We start from the raw sequence: 17,521 nt of genomic DNA on the forward strand, positions 1-17,521 counted from the left end.
CTATAAAAAATGTTTAAGTTTTTTAAGAAAGCATAGAAAAAAAACATTAAGGACAAAAAAATATCACATTTTGTACAGCCGAAGGAATGTTTTATTTCTATTGGGATATCGTATAAAATGGTATAGTCATTTCATCAAAGACTTTTTAAGAACATTACAGATTACTCCACTTTTGTTACCATGTTTTAAATTGTGTGCCATATAATATAATTACAAGCCGCATATTGTCTCCTCCTGCTTCAGTTACAACTAGAGATGCTCAGGCTCGGTTCCTCGAAAACCGAACACACCCGAACTTAGGGGTTCTGAGTACCGAGCACTTTCGCGTTTTTTTCGGAATCGAAAACAAGGTAAAACTTCATTGTGACGTCTTTGGATCTCGGGAGTTTTTTAATCTATAAATACCGCCCTCCACGATGATCTAGCGCCATTTGAGAGAGGGACACAGAAGGGGTAGCATAGAGTGTAGAGCAGTTGGGCAGGCAAAGTTAGAGAATTGAAAGAAGAGGGTGGTAGCAGTGTTAAACAAAGTAATCAGTGACATTCAGGAGAGCTACATAGTGTTAAATCTCATTGCAGAAAAATACAAATACTAGTGCTGGCAGGGTTGGTGTAATTTTGAAGTCCAATTCTACTGTGTTATATAGGTAACACAAGGAAAGGAGAGCTCCAGTGTTAAATCTCATTGCAGAAAAATACAAATAATAGTGCTCACAGGGTTGATGTAATTCTGCAGTCCAATTCTACTGTCCTTGCAGGCTTTTCTTCTGAATTTACATCAAAAAGTGTACATACACCCAAAGACAAGACAAGAAATATTAGTGGACATTGTGTGATAACTGCTGAATAGAGAGCTATTTGTGGTGGACTGGCTTATACTGGTTGTAATGCGTTAAGGGCCAGTTGCTGACTTTACATTGTTAGTAAGTGAAGCCATTGAGCCAACATGTGCTTGTATCAAAGCATTGTAAGTAAGCCATTTTGGATGGTGACTTTGCATTGTAAGAAGAAGTTTCATTATGATCTGAGATACATACATACAGACACATGCACATATACACACACACGCATAATTATCAAGAAATTAATAAGATATTGTACCTACATACAGAATGCCATCTATTATATGTACCGTGTGTAAGATTATGTTATCGAAATTTTATTATTACATTATTGTACAAGTAAAGATTCTATTTCATACATATATATCTGCGTTGTGGTTATGAATTTATAATGTCTTGATACAGGAGATATTATATATATATAAATTTGTGTGATACAGTAAATTAGGTTTAAAGGTCTGAATTAGGCGTGTCATACGAGGGAAAGCGTAAATGCGTAAGGTAATGTAACGAGCGTATGCAGAAATAGTAGAAGATAGTGTGCGCAATTATGGCGTAAATACAGGTCCTTTACCAACTACTGTTTACTGTGTAAAACAAAAAGGAAAGCTGCGTTGCTCCATTGCTAATTGTCATTGCTGAAATACAAATACTAGTCCTTGCAGGCTTTTCTTCTGAATTTGCAGGCAAATTCTACTGCGTTATATAGGTAACAGACAAAGAGGAGTGCTCCATTGCTAAGAGTCATTACTGAAATAGAAATTATAGGGCTGGCTCGCTTGGTCTAAATCTGCAGTTACATTTTACTGTACCATAGCTCACTCAGAAACAGGAGAGGTGGCAGGGTTCAGTGCTGAAACAGAAATTGTAATAATAGGGCTTCTAAGTGTTCTTCAAAGTCTCCAATGACATTCTACTGTGCCATAGCTCATACAGAAACAGGAGGGGGTGACATTGTTATCGTCACTCTCCAGTCTCAGTCATGATGATACTAATCCATCTACCTCATGTGCTAAAGCCTATGTTCAAGTGCATAGTGGTTTTAAGTCAGGGAAACAAAAATGTAAATATAAAGCTTGTACCTTTAAAAAAAAAAAAAAAAAAACCTCTCTAAAAAAGGTGAAAGTTTACTGTAGAAAAGCATAAAATTGCCAAGATACCATTCTAACCAAAATATTACCAGGCATACCAGCATCAGGTAGCTCCCTTCTCTTAGCTAGATTTCAGAACCTGCAATCTACACTGTCATCATATTCACCCTCATCATTGTGTACATCATACTCAAACAATACTAACTCATCCCCGCTGGAATCCACCATCACAGAAGTCTGTGTACTTTGATGTAATTGCCAGTAATGGCCTTTCTCATGGAATGTGTAGTTCATCTTATGGCAGAGCTGTCACGATTTTTGGACAATTCTTTTAGAGCAGAGCAAATGTCAAAATGTTGTGCTGACTCATTTGCATCACCACTGGGTGTCTTGGGAAAGCTAAGTTTTTTCCAAGGAGCAGTTGCCAGAGAATCTGAAGGAGGAGACGTCATTACAAGATGTTGATAGCTCTTGGATCCTGGCGATGCGAATTAAGTCCTTAATCTACAATTACAAATTAGTGGATTTGCTTAGTCTAATTCCTGCTTCAATTTCTCTAGCTGCTTCTCAAAAAGTATAATTAAGGCAATCACTTGACTCAAGCTAACCGTGTCTGCACTCTCTTCACAGGTGACTTCACTGGACTAAAATACATTCCCCCTCAAATTCTAGTCTTCTTGCAGCTGCTGCATTCTCCTACATGCTGTTGCAGAATCCTGAAAATGACCCTAAATTTTTCGGGACACAGACAGCATCTCCTGCATGTCATTGTCATTTTTTAAAAAGTTCTGTACCAACAAGTTGATTGTGTGAGCAAAACAGGAAATGTGATGGAATTCCCCCCACTGTAATGCTCTAACAATATTGGTGGCGTTATCAGAAATCACATATCCTCAGGAGAGTCCAAGCAGGATTAGCCATATTGCAATGACATCCCTTAGTTTTTGTAACAGATTGTCAGCTATATGCTTCTTAGTGAAGCCGCTGATACACAGAGTAGCCTACTTCTGAAAAATGTGACATACTTGGGTACATGCTGCTGTTGTTCATCATCATCATTTATTTATATAGTGCCAACATATTCCGTAGTGCTTTACAATTGGGGACAAACATAATAAGCTAATAAACAAACTGGGTAAAACAGACAAAGAGGTGAGAAGGCCCTGCTCGCAAGCTTACAATCTATAGGACAATGGGAGATTGACACATGAGGTTAAGACTACATTTTGCATTTTGGTCCAGCCAGACTGCAAAGGTAAAAGTGACTCATAAGCTAAATGATCCTGTCATACAATAATGTTGGTCAGGGAGTAGTTGTCTTGTGTGAAATTGTGTAACAGGCGGTAACAGGCTAAGGTAGTGACGTTAAGAGGGTGGTTGAGGAATATTATAAGCTTGTCTGAAGAGGTAGGTTTTCAGAGGACGCTTGAAAGTTTGTAGACCAGAGTAGTCTTATTGTGCGAGGGAGAGAATTCCATAGAGTGGGTGCAGCCCGAAAAAAGTCCTGTAGCCGAGAATGGGAGGATGTAATGAGGGTGGATGAGAGAGGCAGATCTTGTGTGGAACGGAGTTGCCGAGTTGGGAGATATTTTGAGACATGAGAGGAGATGTATGTTGGTGCAGCTTTGTTAATGGCCTTGTAGGTTAGTAAAAGTATTTTATATTGGATTCGGTAGAAAAGAAGCAGTCAGTGTAGAGACATACAGAGTGATTCAACAGAGGAATAACGATTTGCAAGGAAAATCAGTCTTGCCGCAGCATGCAAAATAGATTGTAGGGGTTTGAGTCTGTTTTTGGGAAGACCAGTAAGGAGGGAATTGCAATAGTCAATGCGGGAGATAAGTGCATGAATTAAGGTTTTTGCAGTGTCTTGCATGAGATATGTGCGAATTCTGGAAATGTTCTTTAGATGTATGTAGCATGATTTAGATATAGAGTCAATGTGGGGAACAAAGGATAGGTGTGAGTCAAGGATTACACCTAGTCGGCAAGCTTGTGGGGTGGGATTTATGGTCATGTTATCAACAGAGATAGAAATGTCAGGTATGCTCTTGTTGGTGGGTGGGAATATTATTATTAACTCTGTTTTAGAAAGATTAAGTTTGAGTTGGCGAGAAGACATCCAAGATGATATGGCAGAAAGACAGTCAGTTACACGGGACAACACGGATGTCGAGATATCAGGAGAGGAGAGATTGATTTGGGAACTTATTAGATTTCCAAGAGATGCAGTATAGCTAGAGAACAGCAGAGGACCTAGGACTGAGCCTTGTGGTACTCCAACTGATAGGGGAAGCGGAGTAGAGGTGGCTCCAGAGAAATTAACAGTGAAAGAGCGATTAGAGAGGTAGGATGAGAACCAGGATAGAACAATGTCTTGAAGACCTAGAGATTGCATTGTTTGTATGAGAAGAGAGTGGTCAACGGTGTCAAATGCAGCCGAGAGATCCAGGAGAATTAGGAGAGAGTAATGGCGTTCAGTTTTAGCAGTGATCAGATCATTGACAACCTTAGTCAACGCAGTCTCTGTGGAGTGTTGAGAACGAAAGCCAGACTGAAGAGGATCCAACAGGTTGTTTGCGGAAAGAAAGCGTGTGAGGCGAGTGTAGGCAAGTCTCTCTAGAAGCTTGGAGGGGCAAGGGAGCTGAGAGATGGGGCGGTAATTTGAGAGAGAGTTTGGGTCGTAGGTTTGTATTTTTAGAATAGGAGTAATCACTTGTATAGTGATGGAAAGATGACAGTAGAGAGTAAGAGATTACAGATTTGAGTTAGAGGTGAAATGAGCACAGGAGACAGGGATCTACCAATTTGCGAGGGAATAGGATAAAGAGGACAGGAGGTAGAGTAGGAAGATAAGAAGAGAGTAGAAATTTCCTCTTCATTTGTGGGGTCAAATGAAGAGAGGATGTCAGAGGGTAGTGGGAAGGAATTGAGCTGATTGCTTGTCGAGGAAGAGGATACCATTTTTAGTCTGATCTTATCAATCTTGTCCTTAAAGTAGGAAGCAAGATCCTGAGCACTGATAGTAGATGGAGGGTTGTTCCTGCTTAAGGTGAATCACCAACCCAGTGATCTGTCACAATCATATAATCTTTAGTTTGCGCAGTTCCGCTTGTCCCCATATCTGTGGTTAAGTGTACAGTGGGTAGAATGGCATTTTGTAGCCCAATAATTAAATTTTTACGAACCTTCGGTAGAGGTGAGGAATAGCTTTTCTAGTGAAATGGTGTCGTGATGGAATTTAGTAATGGGGACACAAGACCTCAAGTAATTGTCTAACCCAAGCCCCTAGCTGCATTAATAGTGAATATTGGACGCAGATCTAATACTAGCATAGTCCCCATGGCATCTGTGATCTGCTTTGCGACTGGGTGACAGCTTTCTTACTTTCTTCCTCTAGCAAAGGATTGTTTAACAGTCAATTGTTGTAAACTACTAGTAGTCTTCTTCTGGGTTGAAGATCCACCCCCAGCAGTAGCAGCAGCAGCGGGACTAACGCTCAATAATTCTTCAGAGGAATCATGGTTAGTGGAGGAGTCATCTAGCATTAGCAACTTGGATGCAGGACTAACTCCCATCACTTGTGAGGATATTGATGATGAACGTGAAGCTAATCCAGATCCAAAACCAAAACCACTTCACGGGGGTCAGTGAGCATCTCTAGTTACAACATACTTGCCTACCCTCACGGAGCAGATCTTTCACTCCGATCCCGCCCACTTCCTCAATTAAGCTATTCGTGATGAATTGCATCATCATGGCCCCCACCCCTGGTGCAATTTCAGGCAAGCACATCATTGCAGCATGGGGGCAGGTCCAGAATTAAGCGAATTGGTGCGCCCCCCCTTCCTCACTCTTGCCACTTGACCTATCCCTCCGGTATCTCTGGCCGCTATTGTGTGTCTACAACAGGTACACTTTAAGGGTAGACTATAATTAAAATAAAACTACTTCAAAATACAAAATAAATAATAAAAAACAATCACACTTATATACTTAAAGAGCAATTGATGTCAGTGCTTGTCATTACCAGTACAAGTCTGAATATATGGAGCACAATAGAAACATAGGTATTAGTTTCATATTTTGATAAAGACATTCAAGTTTACAAGTCTCCACACTCATATCTATGCTCCAGACATCACTGAAATGCAAATAAACTCAGGTGCACTCACCTCACTACTTACAAAGCTAAATTGTAACAAGAAAGTCTAAATAGCCACATCTAAATAGCCCTGTATAGACTGATTGACAGCAGCCAGCACAACACTAGGTATTATAAGTAAGCCAAATAGAAAGTTTATATGCTGTGTATATATTTCTATATTCAATATGTTGTGACCCACTAGATTACCATGTGGTCTGGTAGAAAGCCTGCAGGGAAGAGCGCACAGCATGCTGAATAGATTGATCTATCCAGGATGAAGTTACGAGATCCCTGTTGTTGCCCAGTATGGTGAAGCAAAACAAAACTAACGGTAGAGAAGCTAGTTACAGGTCCGCTTTAAACTCCTAACAAAGATCCCATGATTAAATATATTTTTGAATAAAGGTTACAGGTTGTGGAATAAATCCACGGGTAAATCAGTATGACTGTACTAACTGCAAAACAATAAGAAAGGAGGCTACAATTAATATGTGCATTTTCCTTATTTCTATTTCCCAATGTAATATAAGTAAAAAAGAAAGAAATATTTATTCATCCGTGCTACTAAAAGAAACACGCATCTGCCCTGAACAAATGTGTTAAATGTCCCTGGGTACAAAAATCAGTTTCAAATGTTCCCTTGAACTGGCAGTAAAATGTTGAACATTGCTTTGGTCACACTTCCGGCCATTAAGGGGTTCTTTATATAATTAGCAAAGAAATAAACACATTTAAATTGATATGAAAAAAATTGTTTATGTCCTTTTTTCAGATCCATCAAGTCACATAGTCATATTTATATTGGTGTGTGTCTCCTACTGTGTCCTGCTTTATGTTCCCACACTCTCTCTACCTGGCATATGATCCGTCTATGCTGGGTGTGTGGCGCTATATGGTCATATTGGCTGTATACTGACATAAGGCTTTCTGGAGGCATTTTGGTGATATGGAGCATATTGGTCATGTATGTAATATACATGAATGAAATCAATTTTTATTAATTATCCAGATATTGTATATTGATTTATATGCAGATCTCTAGTGCAGTCTCCTTTGTTTGCTATTTTTTACTTTTGTTTCGCACAGACCTTGAGGAAAGCAGCTGATCACCTGCATGTTTAATCATTAAAAGCGCCCAGAAGAATACTAATACACCTGTGCATTCTGTGGGCATTTTTACCCCAGTTTTTTCACGGGTGTATAATATAAATGTCAAGTATATATACATACATATATATATATATATAATATATATATATATATATATATATATATATATATATCATAGTTGCCTACTCTCCCAGAATGTCCGGGAGACTCCCGAATTTTTGTGAGTTCTCCCAGACTCCCAAGAGAGCAGGCAAAAATCCCGGATCCAGCTGTCTCCGTTGTTGAAGATGGGTGGGGGCGGGGCTAAACGCGGCATCGTGGCCCCGCCCTCTGCTGCGATTGGCTGAAATTGCATAGGATTGACAGGGGTGGAGCCTAAAGGCACACCACACGTGGCCACGCCCCTTCTACGGACCCCCTCCCGGACAGCTGCCTTGAAACGTAGGTAAGTATGATATATATATATATATATATATATATATATATATATATATATTTGTACACATGTTCTGTAATAACATACAAATGTACAACTTTGGCGTCATGCTTCTTGCACCATACTACATTAGCAAGATATATGTAGTGTACTGCATATGATATATTTCAGTACACTACATATATCATATTTGCTTGAAGAGCTTGCTAATATATCTGTTTGGCTCTAATTTAATACATTAATTTTACGGCTTACAGCTCAAAAGTACATTTTTTTCTGCACTTCGCACTCCTATTAATTAGCAACGTATCACACTTCACGTATCACTCTAATTTACTCTCAACCACATAATTAAAAAACAGTTGGCTGGACTGACCCTTTTCAAGGTACATGCATGTAAATACTTGCTTGTGAATATGACGTGTCATTTCCTAATACTGATAGTAAATTACAGAAAATTCATAGAAAGTAAAAGTAATTTATCATTGATATTATTGTGTAAATAAAGGTGAAGATAGGAGAAACAAAACAGCAGAACTGTGTAAAAGAAGATGGAATCTGGAGAGGGGGTTTAACATGGGGAAGGTCAGGAATATAGAAACAGTTAGACTGAGATAATGCCAGAAAGTCAGCAGAAGGAAACCTTAAACATTACCCGCCATGTCTGAGAGTTATGTTCTCATGTGTCCATGCAGAGGATTTCTAGAACCTTGTACAGGAAGTAGGAAATACAAGATATGAAAAGCCCTCTTATTTTACATGCTTCCAGTTGGTTGTCTTTCAAAGTAGGAGTGAACTTGTATCATTTTACAACCACTTACAAGACTTCCTTGATTGCAACAGTTACAGTAAAATGAAACTCCAATATAGTAAAACATTCTATGCTGACGTGCTGCGTGTTGTCTATGTATGTACAACCAATGTATGCAGAATGAAACCTATAGATTGTAATTTTGTGAGCAGGGCGCTCTTACCCCTTTGTCTGTGTTACTTAGTATTGTTTATTACTGTGTTTGTCCCCAATTGTAAAGCTACTGAATTTACTGGCGCTATCTAAATAATGATGATGATGATCACTAGGTGGCAACATCCATTATAAGTACAGAACTCTCAAGTGGGTACATGAAATGCTGATAGGTGTACGTGCAAAACCTAGTAAAGGAAAACTCCATGGATGGAATTTTTACCATTCATTTCAAAGTGCCCACTCATTTCAACATTTAGCACATACATTGAAATGAACAGGAGAACAGGTGAATTAAACTTTTTAAAAGCATTCGAAATTGCTAAAAACAATTGCTTCACAGATTAAGAGCTGGGACAAAGAATCCCCCCCACCCCCCCTATTTGAAAAAGTTTGGAAATCAACCTTTAGTAGTACAACACTGCCACCTTGTGGCTACAGTAGAAGTACAACTAATACAAGTAAAATTACATGGATTTCTACAGAATCATTTTACACCTGCATCCAGAGATTGTTATTTTATGAGAACCGTGAGCCCTCCCCCTCTCCTTGCCCTGGATTAATGTAAGAGCTTATGGTGAATCGTGACATTGTGGAGGCTATTGCCCAGCTGTCTGTCCCTGGGGATGATTGTTTCGGAGTGTGATTTGGCGTGAGCCTCCATCTCAGGATAGGACTGGCTGGAAGGGGAAGACTTGGGCATGAGTTTGTAGGCGTAACCTGTGTTGCAATATGTGGAACTAACACCTACTTGCCAACTTTAAAAGTTTAAACATGCATTGTGTGCTATAGATATTAACATGGTCATGTTATGCTTTTATTTGGGTTATATCTTACCTGCACAGCTTTTAAAGGTAAGTACATGCCAAGCAATAGCAGATGGACACACAGGGAATAAAATGAAATAAGTTGGATACTTTGATAAGGGAAAGGAGCTACAATAGGGGTTTGGTCACAAAACCCATTTTTAACAAAAATAACTGCAAAGTATTGTGTTCTACCACAGATATTAAAAGAGTATAAAGAACTAAAAATTGGGTTGCAAGAGGGGTGTGACCACTGTGTACAAACATAAATACATAGGGTCCCCTGCACTTACCAAGACACTACTAATGTTATTCAAGCTGTAATACTGTTTATTAAAGGTATATTCTGTATTAAAAACTGAATGTTTGTTTCACATAGTGCAATACATGTTAAGCTAACTAATTCACGAGAACGTCTTTGGTGAGTGCAGAGGATTCTATATCTTTTTGATATGTACAATGCTCGGCAGTATGTACTGGTATGACATACCGGCACTTCTTCGCCCCACTTCCTTACACCACCAGCCCTGTAAACAACATAGCTTGTACCGCATCCGCTTGTAGCGCCCTCCTGCCTGTTCCCTTCTTGCTGACTGTCAGTGAGGAGCACCTCAGAGAGGAGCCCAAAAACCGAAGGAGAGGAAGAGAAGAAGACAGAAGAAAATAAGTGATAGAAAGGTAAGTAAAGAATGGAGGGGGCACACTGTGATTAAGGAGGGGGCATAGTGTGATGATGGAGGGGGCACAGTACAATGGGGAAGGGTGCACAGCAGGAGAGGGCTGGCAGACTTTAGCCCGGGGGGCAAGCACACAGCACTGGCCCATTAATAGCGGCCCATCCTTAAAGGGTGGTTTTTAGTACAATATATATTTATCTATATAAAAAGAGACTATTTTCGTGTTGCTTAATCCATATATATATTTTAATGCCCAGGCCCAGAGCTAGATTAGGGCTCTGGGGGGCCTGGGCACTTTAGAAAGGGTAACCCCCTATGATGTAGCATTGTTATCATTTTAGATAAATACACAGGCAATACTGTGTGCACTACTTTTAGGTGCACACAGTTCTGCCTTCACGAGCAGTACACAGTGAAGCGGGACATACCTCCTTACTGTCCTAAGCGAAACAGTCACCCAAATTCGGGACTGTCCCACCAGATTCAGGACAGTTGGCAGACTGTCCTGCTCTCTCCTACCTGTTCTTGTCCCTTTCACCACTTGTGGCTTTTGGTTACTTTAGCGCATTTGCTGGTTGTCTGGATCCTGGAATATTGGAGGCCCTATTTGAAAAAAAAATGGGTACATAAAATTTAGAAAACTCCAACCAGTTGTTAGAGAGCCGCGGACCTCTGTGGAGCGTACAACCTCATCCGCATCAAAAAGGAGATGAATGGAAGGCGGCATTCAACACACACTCTGGCCACTACGAATATCTGGTCATGCCGTTTGGTTTTAGCAATGTACCTGCAGTATTTCAGGACCTAATTAATGAAGTTCTCCGTGAATTCCTTGACCACTTTGTGGTTGTTTACTTGGATGAAATCCTTATATACTCTCAGTCGCTATCCGTGCATCAGGCTCACGTCAAACAGGTTCTCCAGAAACTTCGGGAACACCATCTCTTCGTCAAGTTGGAAAAGTGTGAGTTTGAGGTACAGAAGGTATCATTTCTGGGATACATAATTTCTTCTGCTGGTTTCTCCATGGATCCAACCAAGGTCCAAGCCATTCTCGACTGGTTACAACCCAACAACCTCAAAGCTGTTCAGAGATTCTTCGCAAATTATTATGAGATTCATCCGTGGTTTTTCAGATATAGTGGCTCCTATTGTTGCCCTGATCCGAAAAGGAAAGAATCCAACTAATTGGCCGCCTCAGGCAGTAACCGCATTCGAAGCCTTAAAAATGGCGTTTGTGTCTGCTCAAGTCCTTAGACATCCTAATCCAGAGATAACTCTTGTATTAGAGGTTGATGCCTCGGACGCTGGTGTTGGTGCTATCCTTTCCCAGAAGGACCCTCATACTCACCGCTTACACCCATGTGCTTACTTTTCTCGTAAATTCTCTACCGCTGAAGCTAACTATGATGTAGGCAACCAAGAGCTGTTGTTCATTAAATGGGCCTTTGAGGAGTGGCGTCATTGGCTGGAAGGTGCTATACATGTAATCTCCGTATTAACAGATCACAAGAACTTACAATACATCCAGTCGGCCAAACGGTTGAATCCCAGACAGGTCCGCTGGTCACTCTTCTTCATCCGCATCAATTTCTTAATCCCCTACAGACCAGGCTCTAAAAATGTCCAGGCAGATTCTCTATCTAGGAGCTTTATGTCACATCACATTCCCGTTACGGATCCTCTACCCATCATTCCTTCATCAATTATCCATGCTGGATTAACTCAAGATTTAAGTATCACGCTCCGTAGATTTCAAAGGATAGCTCCTGACAACACTCCGGAGGGTGGTCTGTTTGTCCCGGTCCATTTAATGAAAGCGGTTCTTTCTGAGGCACATGACAGTTAGACTGCTGGACATCCTGGAATTTACAAAACATTGGAAATTCTCTCCCGTGCCGTGTGGTGGCCTTCATTATCCGCTGATGTTAGAAATGTTGTACTCTCCTGCAAAGACTGTGCTAGGAATAAAATCCTTAGGAACTGTCCTTCAGGCCAGTTGGTCCCATTATCCATCCCTTCAAAACCCTGGACACATTTGTCAATGGACTTTATTGTCGATCTCTCACCCTCTGCAGGACATAACACCATATGGGTGGTTGTAGACCGGTTAACCAAAATGTCACATTTCATACCATTAACCAGGCTTCCTAGTGCCCGAGATTTGGCTATCTTGTTCATTTAACATGTATTTCGTCTCCATGGACTTACTGTTGATATTGTTTCCGATCGTGGCTCTCAGTTTGTTGCACAGTTCTGGATATCTTTCTGTACCCTTCTTGGAATCAAAATCAGCCTTCCATCTGCATACCACCCTCAATCTAATGGTCATACTAAAAGTGTTAACCAATCCCTGGAGCAGTTCCTACGACTTTATACCACAGAATTCCACGATAACTGGTCCTCCTTGTTACCCTATGCGGAATTCGCTTACAATAATTCATGTCATTTACTCAAAACTTCTCCGTTCTATTGTAATTTTGGTTTCCATCCCAGATCCAATTCTTTGTACATACTTATATCCACTGGCATTCCGGAGATTCGTTCCACAGCCACTAATCTCAAGGTTATCTGAAAGAAAGTTCAGTCCTCTTTAAGACGAGCCTCATTTTTCTCTAAAAAAATGTTCTAATCGCCACCGTACAGTCTGTTCCTTCAAAGTAAGGCAAAAAGTTTGGCTTTCAACACGCAACATCAGGCTCAGACAGCCCTGCAGGAAACTTGGACCTAAGTTTATTGGACCATTCACCATCATTAAACAAATCAACTCCGTAGCCTTCAGGTTAAAGATCCCTGGCTCGTTGAAGATTCCTAACACCATTCACTGCTCTCTTCTCAAACCAGTGTTATACCCAGACCAGTCTCAGCATCCTCAGCCTTCAAGTACTCAAGTACTAGATTTGAATGAATCCCGGAAGTATGTTATCCAAAAAATTCTCGACTCTAAGAGAGTTACGGTCCACTTTCTGGTTCAGTGTAAGAATCGCAGTTTGGAAGAGCAGTCCTGCGTTCCTCGAAGGCGCCTCCATGCTAAAAAGCTTTTAAAGAAGTTCTTCAAATGATTCCCTAGGAAACTTGATTGTCGGAGTTCCATAACCCCTCCTCAAGGGGGAGTACTGTTAGAGAGGTGCTTCGGCCACGGGCACCGCCGCGACTCACACCCCCCTCTCTCTGGCGTTCCGGCCGTCGCTATGATGACCGGGACGTCCCTTTCAGAAGTTCGGGCCGACCATTGCCAGGGCAACGGCCGGACGTCAAATTAGGTTCTATGCGCCCCGACAAGTCTAGCAGCTGGGTGCATGTGCAGATCTTCAGCCTGTGGGCTGATTAGCAGAGCACATTATCTATTAGCCTGCACCTGAGTGTAGGTTCATCTGAGTACCGGTGAACATATAAAGCTCTAAGGGTAAGGTGGCTGCTAAAGGTAAAGACCTCCGCCATCTTGTTCTGTGAGGTGGTGATCAGACCGTCAGCCTAACACCAGTCCCAGTGTTAAATCAATAGCACCCACGTTTTATAATTAGGCCTCCCTCCAGCCACAACATTAAAATAATAATATTCACATTTGCTAAATAGATCTCTTTCCCTCCAATCAACCCTGACATTAGATAGCAAACACATTTAATATATGAACCTATTTCCCTCCCTCCAAACAGCCCCAGCAATAAATTAAATAGCATTTACATTTAATAAATATTACCATTTCCCACAACAATCACAGGCATTAAATAATACATAATCACATTTAATAAATAGACCTCATTTTCCACAAACAGCCCACAATCAATAAATAGCTCCCAAACCTCCCCAGCATTAAATTAAAGGTCCAAATACCCCATTATAAATTCATAGGCCCTATCATTAAATTAAATTGCCCCACCATCACCCCACAAATAAAATAGCACCCAATAATGAACCCCCACCTGCACTCCACAATTAAATTAATAGCCTACCTCCCACATTATATTAAAAAAAATTAACTCCCACACTACATTCATTTACTGGCCCCCTCACACACACTACATTCATTTACGGGCCCCCCCACACACACTACATTCATTTACTGGACCCCACACACACACTACATTCATTTACTGGACCCCACACACACACTACATTCATTTACTGGACCCCACACACACACTACATTCATTTACTGGCCCCCACACACACACACTGCATTCATTTACTGCCAAACACACACTGCATTAATTTACTGGCCCCCACACACACACTGCATTCATTTACTGGCCCACACACACACACTACATTCATTTACTGGCCACCACACACACACACTGCATTCATTTGATGACCACACACGCACACACACACACTACATTCACATGCTGACCACAAACACACACTACATTCACATGATGACCCCAAACACACACTACATTCATATGCTGACCACAAACACACACTACATTCATATGCTGCCACACACACTACTACCGCACCCCACATACTTACCTGGTTCCATCCGCGTGCCGGGCAGCCTCCTCCTCTCCTCTTCACACATGGGATGGCACCAGTCATGTGCTGTGCTTCCCATGTGACCACAATAGGACGGCAGACAGAGCGGGAGGGAGTGGGGACGAATCTAAGGATCCGTGGCCAACGGGAGAAGGTGTCTGGTTCCGGGGGATGGGCCAGCCATCTAATCTGACTGCAGGGACCAGCCCAAAACAATCTTTTTTTTTCCGACTCGGGAGGCATGTGCCCCCCTGCCCAGCCCGCCCCTGTGGCACAGCATAGGAGGGCTATAAAGGAAAAAAATGCACATGGCCCAGTGACCCAGCCCTAGGTAATCCACTATGGGACTGGTCCGTGGGGCAGATACCCCCCTAACCCCCAGCCCAGCCAGCCCCTAGGGCACAGTGTGATGAAGGAGGATGTATTGTGATTATGGAGAGGCAAAATTGTGAATTCAGTGGTGAGGAATAATAGAGCAGGAACAGGGATAGAGAGGAGCAAGAAGGAAGGAGCTGGAGAAGCAGGATGTGAGGCATAGGGGAGAACAGGTATGGAGCAAGAAATGGGGATACCTGCAATGAAGTAGGGACACAGAGAAAGGAAACAGATAAGTGAAAGCTAAAGGGTAACATGGAAGACATAAGGGAGTTATTTTGGAAAGTTTTATTATAATATTATGGAGAAATGAAGGAAAAAGTAAACAAAGGTGACTTGAGGAAGAGGTGGAGAGACACAGAGGAAAAGTAATTGGACACAGGAGAGGTGGAGGACACAGGGTGGATAGCCTTGCATCATTTAACATGTTTTATATTATACTATATAACGTTAAAATGCATGTAAAATTAATTTCACTCTATCAAAACCCAGACAGCCCCAGCCGTTCATTTCAAAGTGAAAGTTCTATACCAGCATATATACTGTTTGCAGAAATCATATTTAAGAGATACCACTTAAATACTGAATATCATTCACACGTTAGATTGGGTCCTGACCATTGGACGTCACATCGCTTTAACACCAACAAGGTCTAGAAAGTGTCAAATATTTTCTAGAGAAAGAAAACACCATACATACAGAACAGATCAACTTTATTCTTCAGAGTCTACAGTTCATCCTCATGCACAAGTTTGCATGGTTTGAGGAGGAATCTTATCTGCAATTCACAACCAATTACAGTAAAAGCAAGTTTGAGTTTCTCGATCTGGAAATTTACATACACAACAACAAGAACATTCCAGAAACAGGTAGCGGTACACAGTTATATTTAAGCAAGCAGTGGACACCATCCCACATGGTTACGCAATATACTACTTGGTCAGTGCAAATGAATTAGACATAACTCTTCAACCCTAGAGGAGTACACAACACAAGGGCAACAACTTGCAGATAGGTTTTTTAGAGAAAAATTATGACCCGGAATTAGTAAAAAAGGCATTTACAGATACCACCAGTGTGAGCAGAGCAGCCCTTTTGGATTATAAGGTAAAACCACACTCAAACCAGACTAATAACAAGATGTATTTCATCACTAAATATAACAACTCGGCTAACCAGATCAGACAATTCTTAAAGAGACATTGGCCAATACTTTTAAAAGACCATAGTTAGGCCACTATCCTGCCCAAATCCCAAAAGATAGTGTATAAAAAAGCACGCGATCTGAAGACCAATTTAGGGAAGAACCACATAAAACCACGGAAACAACTGCAAAGCCGGCTAGACAATTCATCGGAAGAGGGAGGGTTCTATCCTTGTGGCCGCTTAGGCAATTGTAACCTAATGGAGGTACAAGCAAATATCAGCAATGTTTTAGATACTGTAATACCCAGAAATGGCGTAGCTCTGACGGGACTTTGCTCAAAATTAATTCCCCCTCCCAAAGGGTAGTTAAAAATTAAACATATTCAGATTGTGCTGAAGATATTAGTAGTGTAAAATAGGGATCATTATTAGTCATGTCCTTTTCAATCTTTCTATTAATTACTTTGTAAATACCCTAAAAACTGAGGCATCCATATTTACTGATGACACTAAGCTGTGAAGGGTTATTAGCACAGAGCAGATTAGTAACTTACAACAGAAAGATTTAGATAGAATTGCAAACTGGGATGTGAAGTGGCAGAAGAAATTAAATGTAGATAACTATAGTGATATGCACCTAGGTAGGTTGTGGTAATATATATGCTAATACTAACTAAGGCTGGGTACACACTACAGAAATTTTCGACCAATGTGTTATTTATAACGATTTTACCAATGACTGGAAAACAAAATAGTCACAATCAGCATCCCTATTCAGGTGTACACATTATACATGTTTTACAAGATTTACCTTCAGATCTGTGCTCGTCATCTGTCATAACCATCGGCTGAAAAGATTATGACACTGTAAACTCTATGGAGATCCGAATAGTAAGTGCATACACACTAGAAAGTGAGCGCACACTGCAGGATTGGAAGGAGGTCGCACCATTACTGAACAAGATTTTTAGTTTAGTTTAAAAATCATATGATGTGCTTTGGAACGATAATCGTTCATCATTGCCGTGTACACACTAATGCAACATCAGGCCGAACAGTTGTCTATCGGGTGATTGGCCCAATCATGGGCTGAAAACCCCGTAGTGTGTACCCAACCTTAGGAGTATTACAGTAGTTGAAAGATGAGTCGCAGCACACAGTGGAAAGCTGTGGCTGAAAAGGCTGGAGTGTATAAAATAGGGGCTAAATACCCGTGAATTCACTAATTAGGCCACATCTATGGGGGTACTGTTTTGGGCACCTCACTGAGAATTTGAAATGTTTCAGAAGTTTCAGATATAGGGAAAGATGGTCCATAGTATATATCCGATTGCTATTTTTCCAGCCTGGACACTTTTCTCTCTCTCAGTGAGATTAAATTGCCACTGTCACACCTAAGAGTTTTAATTTGCCTTCCTCTAGTTGAACGCAATTAGAATTTATGAGAG

General features: G+C 41.0%; 1 protein-coding gene across 2 annotated transcripts in view; it reads right to left on the bottom strand.

The window, feature by feature from the left end:
* The window catches only part of LOC142139202 (caspase-1-A-like), a 42,416-nt gene extending 34,045 nt beyond the window's left edge, over positions 1–8,371 (bottom strand). For both annotated transcript variants that reach the window (XM_075196614.1, XM_075196613.1), the window contains exon 1: positions 8,282–8,371. In XM_075196614.1, the coding sequence (XP_075052715.1) occupies positions 8,282–8,288 (7 nt within the window). In that variant the 5' untranslated portion in view covers positions 8,289–8,371. The remainder of the gene's footprint in view (positions 1–8,281) is intronic.
* Positions 8,372–17,521: the final 9,150 nt, after the last annotated feature.

Source organism: Mixophyes fleayi, chromosome 2, assembly GCF_038048845.1.
Source record: "Mixophyes fleayi isolate aMixFle1 chromosome 2, aMixFle1.hap1, whole genome shotgun sequence".
NCBI lineage: Eukaryota > Metazoa > Chordata > Amphibia > Anura > Limnodynastidae > Mixophyes > Mixophyes fleayi.